The 8,402-nt window shown below is 40.5% G+C and overlaps 1 protein-coding gene across 1 annotated transcript; it reads right to left on the bottom strand.

Moving 5' to 3' along the window:
• Positions 1 to 5,415: 5,415 nt before the first annotated feature.
• On the bottom strand, positions 5,416 to 7,427 carry LOC145390404 (uncharacterized). Its single transcript, XM_080265338.1, has 2 exons — positions 7,354 to 7,427; positions 5,416 to 6,880 (listed from the first exon to the last, which is right to left on the bottom strand). Exons 1-2 carry the CDS (start codon positions 7,425 to 7,427, stop codon positions 5,416 to 5,418), a joined length of 1,539 nt encoding a protein of 512 aa, XP_080121464.1.
• Positions 7,428 to 8,402: the final 975 nt, after the last annotated feature.

Below are 8,402 nucleotides of genomic sequence, written 5' to 3' on the forward strand. Positions count from 1 at the left end.
GCGGGTCTTCTGGTAGATCAGGAAAGTCTGCTTTTATGGAATTCAAATCCTTAAACTGTTCCCTGCCCCAGCCAGGATTCGAACCTGGGTCCATCAGGACTGCAGGCCGCCTCTCTACCGATTCAGCCACCGCCTCCCCTGCCTCTGTGACTGCATTAAAAAAAAATCCATTTGTCACATTCACTAAAAAACAATGAAAACTGTAATGTGTACCAATTAGTTCTTTTTCAAAACTTATTAAGTGATTAATTAATTAATTTTTCCGTATCTCTCGTCTTTTATATTTGTGTCACTTTTTTGCCAGTCCTTTGCATGATCAAGATCTCACATTATATATATATATATATATATATATATATATATATATATATATATATATATATCTGTATATCTATATATCTATATATCTATCTATCTATCTCTATATATATATATATATATATATATATATATATATATATATATATATATATATATATATATATGCTAGGAAGAAGGAACCAAAGGCCACGAGCCCGCAATAACTGTTCCTTCCAGTGTGCCTGTTATCCACTTTACCAATACTTTGGGGCATACACACACACAGACTTCCTTTGCTACACTCTGATGGCTGTCATACGGTTATCATGTACCTTGACTTGTAATTTGGTTCAGGTTAGATATTTGAGAGATGGATTGGCAAGTACCAGCGACTGTCCGAGTTATGCCTCCTTTGATGCACTGACAGGCCTTTCACTGTGAATTTTTCAGTTTCTGCTGCAATCAATCATTCCCTTCGATTATTATCTCCAGGTGAATGAAGAGTATATAACATCATCACTATCGGTCTATGCCGCTCAATTTCGAAACAGTGTCTTCTCTCATCTCTCTATGTGACTTACTGGTTGTTATCTTGTTCCTTCCCTGCCCTGAAAATATCAAACTTCGTCCTATAACCTGGTTTTGTGCCAACCTTTTCCTCTCATTCCATCCCAGGATCTCCACCCTGTTACCCCAAGTGACCTTCAGTAACCAGTTTTACAAAAGACATAAGTTGTCCATGTTCACTTCTGCACCATGCCCATCACATCCATTATTACTCCCACAGCGCATCAACCCACGCATCACAAACACCACACAACCCATTATTGTCACCACTACCACCACGCTCATCTCTACCACCATTACCACCACACCCTGATACACCTTCATCACCATATCCATTGCTTCCACCACATTTACCATCACATTGCACCCATCACTGCCCACATCACTGTCACCACCAGCAAATTCACCATACCTACTACCACATCAACCACTGCCACTATACCCAACACCACTGCTTCTTCTACCATACTCACCACTACCACCACACCCACCAGTACCACTCACTACACTGCTACCACATCAAACCGTATTTCACTACCACCACATTCACCATTACAACCACATCCACTTCCTCTACGAAACTACCATCACACACTACATCCTTTACCATCATATTCACCACTCCCACTCATCACGACACCACCACCACCACCACCACATCCGTCGCTACCACCACACCCACCACCACAACCAGCGCGTCCATCTCAACCACCACATCCACCACACCCATCTACTACCACAAGACCATCACATCCACTATCACTATCACAACCACCACCTCCATCACTACCTCTAAACGCACTACTGTCACTAAGACTGCCAAGCCCATCACTATCATCACATCCATCACCACTACCTCACTCACCACCACTGCTACACACACCACCACCACCACACGCACCACCATTACCACCACCACCTCCACCATCACTACATCCATCACTTTACCCAGCCAACCGTCTGACTGGCTATGCCTTCGAACAGTCAAAACGAATTTCTCAAATTTTCAGAATCCATAATTCAATTCGCGACTCAATAGAAATGGCTCCATAAAAGGCATGAATTGATAAATTTTATTAATACTTTGTGGAAAACGTAGTAAATTTCTGGCGACTGGCCAATGTACCAATATTTTTAGCCGCTGACAGTAAGACGCGACTACTTTGAGAAACAAAATAGATATCTGGATGGTTTCATAAGGAAGTTTTCAGTATTTATATCTCTGTTCTTTGTATTCACTCTGTAACACGTGACAAGTACTTCCACCACATATAAACAATGGAGGAGGAGGTTAGGCCCGTCTCTCTGGTTTATATCTTTTTTCTTCACTCCCCTTTTTACCCTCCTCCTGACAAAGTCAATGGAGGGTATTGTTATCACTGATGACCACCGTAGAGTTGGGAGGCAGGGCGGCTGGCAGGGCGTAGAGATTTCGTTTCCGGAGCATATCTCCGAAAGTATTAACTACAGTCATGATATTTCACGTAGTTATGTGTCTTATAGTGAACTTATACCTTTTGATAGGTAAAATACTGTCTTAAGTAGTTCTTTCTTTTTTCTAATAATGAAGTAAAAAGGCATAGGGATTTTCATTTCCTGAGCAAATCTCAGAAAGTATTAACTATAGTCATGAAATTTCCACATAGTTATGCGTCTTATAGTGACCTTGTGCCTTTTGATAGGAAGAATGCTGTGTCTACAGTAGCTTTTTTTTTTTTTTTCTTAAATAATGAAAAGGAAAAAAATTCTCAGATTTCCATGCACCCTGCACAAGTAATCTTAAGGGACCAGGTTATGTTTACAAAGTATAAACTACTGAATTTTTAAAAAGTTTTAATGTCACTGTGTTACACGGGGGCGGGGGGTGATGAGGGCCGTTATGCGCTTGACTAGGTGTGCAGGGAGGTGGGGGAGTATGTGCTTGGTCAGGTGGAGTGCTGCACAGCGTAGTGTTGATGATGATGATTGTAGTGTTAATGATGGTGACGGTGGCGGTGGTGGTGGTGATGATGATGATGATGATGATGATGATGATGATGATGATGGTGGTGGTGGTGGTGGTGGTGGTGGAGGTGTTGTAGTTAAATGCATTTGTTCTGCAAAATTGTTTGAATTCTCTACACGAGTAAATATTTGAAGAAAATCCTTGCTACTAGATAGCTGATACTGAGACTTGCTTTTTCCGATAAATTTGTTAGGAAAATGTGCTGGCAAGAAAAACAAAAGTACCTGTGCTAGAGGTTGACTGATATGGTGTAATGGACACTTCTTAATCCTGTAAATCAATTTGGATCCTTTAAAAATAAGACACCAAGGAGCCTCCCTCACATACCCACACGTGAGGTAAAAATATCGAGTGGCATGAGCAGCACGCTAATCTCTACTTAGCTTGTATTAAAATCCTAAATGATATTAGTTACATGTCGAAGTGGTGACCTGTGAAGGTTTGCTGCACGAAAGAGTACCGTTGGCCATCAGGGAACTGGCAATCAAGTCTATGCCCACAGAGGAACACATAAATAAATAAATGCAACGATAAACTGGTTATGAAGAGACGCCAGGAAAACCCCTAAACGGGTGGGAATATAACACCAGATTCCCCCTCACCCATCCCCCCCTGAGGTAATAATATCGAGCCAGGCAGCGGCATATAACTCGGCCCTCCCCTTGCGTGACCCACCCTCCTGCCCAGTGGACGCGGCACCGACTAATTGCCAGGCCCAAAATACAGTGGTTGGCAAAGTGAGACGGCGGGTCGACAGTTAAATAATTTTCCTTCACGGGGGGTCGAGTGTTGTAAATTGGTGCTAAACACGGACACAGGAGGGAGAGCGGCGCCCTTCGCTTTGCCGCTGCGGATTTACAAGGTGTGCGTTTAGGGGGAGCGGCAGTTACCAAAATGGGTGTGCTAATTCAGTTTCTTGAAAACTTTCTTTAGATAATTTCTTCACTGTTAGCCTGGAGGATAATTGGATGAACTTAAAACGGCTTTGCTAATTCAGCTTCGTGAAGACCTCCTTATGATAATAGGTTCTGTGTTAGTCTGATGGATACTTGCATGAAACTCAAGGCCCTATGTTTATTAAATTGCAAATTGGAATGCAAACCCTTGATTATTTATCGCCATCACTGGAACGCCTGTGGTTATTCGGTAGCCTATGGTCTGCCTGCATCCCATATTACAGGATCCAGTCAGCAACAACACATTAAGGCTAAACACATTCCGTTTGACTCACTTCAGAAACTGGGAAAAATAAAGAGTTTGCATTCCACCTTGCAGTTTAATGTTCAAGCCCAGGACCATAAGACTTAATTAAGTTTTATGAAGAATTACTGAAGAATATAGGTTCATTGTTTGTTTGGAGTATACCTGTAAAAACCTAAGTGCTAATTCAGTTTCGTTGACGTTTTAAAGATAAGTTCAGTTTTAAACTGACGTATACTTGCATGAACCTAAAATGGATAAGCTAATTCATTTTTGTGAGTAGCATACTTCTCGAGAAAACTAGGTTCATTGTTATTGAGAACCACACTTAAATATAGCCAAATAATTATGCAAATTCAGTTCTTCTTTACCTAAAATGACATGCAAAGTGCTATTCTACCGTATTTTAACAATAATTTATAATTTGTATATATATAGATTCGAAAGGAATTGTTAAGGATAATTAGTGAATGTACGTAATTTTGTGTAGAATATTATGTAGAAATGTAAGAATACGAGGTTTGTGTGCGTGTGCGTGCGTGCGTGCGTGCGTGCGTGAGTGTGTGCGTGCGTGCGTGGGTGGGTGGAAAGTGGATAGGATAAGGCATAATATGATTCGTGAAAAATGCGGGGTAGGGAAGTCTGTGGACACCAGAGCCGAAGAAGGTATCCTTAGGTGATATGGTTATGTGGAGAGAAGGGATGTGAATAGGATGGTGTAAAGGATATATCTGACCGAGTTTGAAGGTGGGAGATGTCGTGCTAGGCCAAGAAAAAGGTGATAGATATGCTAGATGAATGTGAAAAGAAAAGAGGTATAGAAGCTGACGAGGTTAGGGAAGTGACAAGGGATCTAGCTGGCTGAATTAGTTTTTTATGGAGGAGTGTGTGACAAGGTTCTGACAACCCGTTTTATAACCTAATAGCCATTGGCATGACTCTGTTTGATAAGTAAATATAAAGCCACAGGTGTGCATGTCAGGTGGAGCCAAGATTCTGGGGGTTTGAATGGTGAATGAATGCATGTGAGGCCTATTTCAGTGGGCATTTTGTTGATTAGTTGTCTCACTATCGCATTCTTTCCTATATAGAAGTGCAAGATGCCAGAACCATGAACCTGATAGATGAATACCTAAAAAAAAATGAACATATTGACCTTATAATACGAAGTAACTCATGGAATAATGCGCCTCCACTGAACTTTAGCATTTTTACATAACCTTAGCATTTTCTTCAAGCCTTAGAGCTCAAAAAAAAAATTTAAATAAAGTTTAACCCATTCAGCAATATTGGATGCATGTAAAGGATAAGGTTAAGACAAAATTATATATCTTTAGCAAATTTCAGAGTACATCATTCATATCCGGAGAAACATGTTTTAGGTAGCCAAGTTCATTCATTGTTCTAAGGAGATTTCTTGTTAATAACTCTTTATACCTCAATATACTCGTGTCCCTGACAGTATGATTTTTAAAATATAAACATGACAGGCGCAGTTCCGGAGGGCAGTCCTGGCGGTAGTGTTGCAGGTGGGCGTCTGCTGTGGGCACCTCTTTGTTGCTACATGATTTACCAAGACAGGAAAATGGGTAATGGTTGTGGAGGGTCAAGACAAGTTGAGGGTCGTGAAAGCACTTGATATACTCGCCACGTCTTGTGTAGTTTTCAGCTCGGTAGACGTGCTGAAGTAGTTTCATGAAACGTGGTATACCTGGGGCCAGTTCATGACTTTCCTGCATGGAGTCCAAGAAATACACGTTCCTGAAAGCAAAAGCAGCTGTAGTGTGAATATTATCTGACATTACTTCAGGTGCCACTTTTTGCATAAGAGCACGCCATGTTGTTGTGCTTCGAGGAATAATTGTTTCATCTATATCAAGCAGGGCAACAAACTTATACAGGTTCATGTTCCTGTAGAGACAGTCGTTGTAAGGAATTAATTCATTTTGGCGCTTGTTTACTATCTTAGCTTTCATATACAAATGCATTAGACCAGGAGAGTTGGGTTGCTCACCAGGCAGAGAAAATTTTGTAATATCGATTTTGCCCAGTGACTCGTAGTATCTTAGCACTTTGGTCAAATTTGGGTGAATTCCCATATCGTACAGGAACACTTTGTGTGCCCCGAGTAAAAACAGCAATTCCAACCATTCGGCTACTTCTGGACCCTTGTCTTCCGATGAAAAGTCCAGACCTTTGACACAAACAGCAAAATCGTGCTTCTGTTTTCCGTCCAAAGGCAGGTTGTGGATGACTCTCAAATTGTTCTTAGCGTTCTCACACGGCTCCTCCACTAGTGAGACCGACATGGGCACCTTTGTCTTTCTTTCTGTGGGCAGAGTGCACGTCAAAAGATAAGGCTGCAGTATTCCCTGTTTAAAGTTACCATAGGCTCTGATCCAGATGTACTTGTACTGAACTATTTTCGTTACAACAGGACTGGCTTCTCCCTCATACCACACCTGACAGTGAGTGCGAACGTCTGGTAGAATTCTGTTAATCATGCCGAGGATACGCAGACAAGGACGCTGTTGAACCAAACTTCGATTATCGAAGAACGCGCTATATAGATAGAATGTTCCATTGCTAGAGTGTAGAACCTGCCAATTGTCATTACTGAAGGAGATATCGAAGAGAGAGGGGATTCTGCCACACTTGCTTTTGCCGGCTAATTGTTTGTTATTCTGTCTGGCGTAATAGGGGGGTAAGTTAGGCAGAGCTGCTAACACCTCTTCTCGTTGATACCTCTTAGTCTTGTCCACCAGCACCTCTAAGTTGTTCAGGCGTATTTTTGGAATGACAGAGTACCTGCAAGAAGAAAGAATCAGATGATTAACCAACGATTTATAATGGTCGAAATATTAAATCTGTTTTATTTCTGGTAACTGTACGCTGCTACTGTTATTTTCCTTTCAGGTTTACTGCCATTCGTCCATCGATCCATCACTCAAACCTTGATGGCTCAGTCAGAAATATAGAGGCCAGGAGCTATATCACTCATTTCACAAAGAAACTTTGGGAAAAAAAACAAAAAAAACATTAAGAGTGTTTTGTTTGATTTCCTTTATACAACTCTATACTTCTTTGTAGTAAATGTTTTTCTAGAGACAAGGAATCCATTTGCATTGTCACCAGACGTGGAGCCACCTAAAAGTGTCACTGTTCCGAATGAGTGAATAATGAGTGTTTCCACCTACCAAAGAAGTCTTTCCTGCTAATAATAAACTAATAATAAACTTAGAATAAAGACCATGATTTTGAAAGGTGTAAGTCAGACTCACTTGAGGTTGGCTGGGTTCGCTGTCCGGGCAGGAAGGAACATATTGGTCACTCCTTCACCGGTCAGCAGCCACATTCTGATGAAAGAGCACAGACAGTACAGCGTTATATATTAATTCGTGTGATCATGAAAGTGTAAGAAAATCATCATATTACTTCGATTTTTTCCCCTCCACGATATTTCACAAAAATTGTCAACAGATTTGCAGCGAAGACTGTTGACTGCATTCAGTGAAAGCAAGGTTCCCTTGCCATAAAAGTTGGTCAATGTTCCATACTCTTTCCTTCCTCCCTCCATTCTACCCATAACTAAACTCCCATTAAAGATTCCTACAAAAATGGCAGTATGAAGTTTACTCTGACGATCACCTTCACGGGGCAAATCTTCTGGCCTACTATAACATTCATAACACATTTCGGAAGTAAATTTTTGTTGTAGGCCACAGGCAGTGTGCATGATGCAAGGACGCTCGGACAAAAAAATTGTTTTCCAATCTTCGCAAAATATATATATATATATATATATATATATATATATATATATATATATATATATATATATATATATATATATATACATATATATAAACCACTGTGCTTAGGTTTTGTTGATTACGAAAAGGCTTTCGACTCAGTGGAGCACATAGCAATTATAAATTCATTGCGAGAACAAGGAGTGAATGAGAACATTGTAAAACTGCTCGAAAAAGAGGGAACTGCTACAGTTAAATTTCATAAGGACTCAAAGAAAATTAAGATTGAGAAGGGCGTGCGTCAGGGAGATACAATTTCACCAGTTATTTACAGCATGCCTAGAAACTATTTTCAGAAAGCTAGACTGGGAAAACAAAGGAGTAAACATAGATGGAGAAGAGCTAAACCATTTAAGATTTGCAGATGACATTGTCCTAATCTCAGAAAAAGCAGAGACGTTGCAAGAAATGTTAAATGACCTGAACAGAGAAGTCTCAAAGTAGGGCTAAAGATGAACCGGGGTAAAACTAAAGTAATGTTTAATCCTCAAACACCAAAGAGCGTCATAAGAATAAGT

This window comes from Coenobita brevimanus, chromosome 14, assembly GCF_032717465.1.
Source record: "Coenobita brevimanus isolate Jiangsu-jjx chromosome 14, ASM3271746v2, whole genome shotgun sequence".
Taxonomy (NCBI): Eukaryota; Metazoa; Arthropoda; class Malacostraca; order Decapoda; family Coenobitidae; genus Coenobita; species Coenobita brevimanus.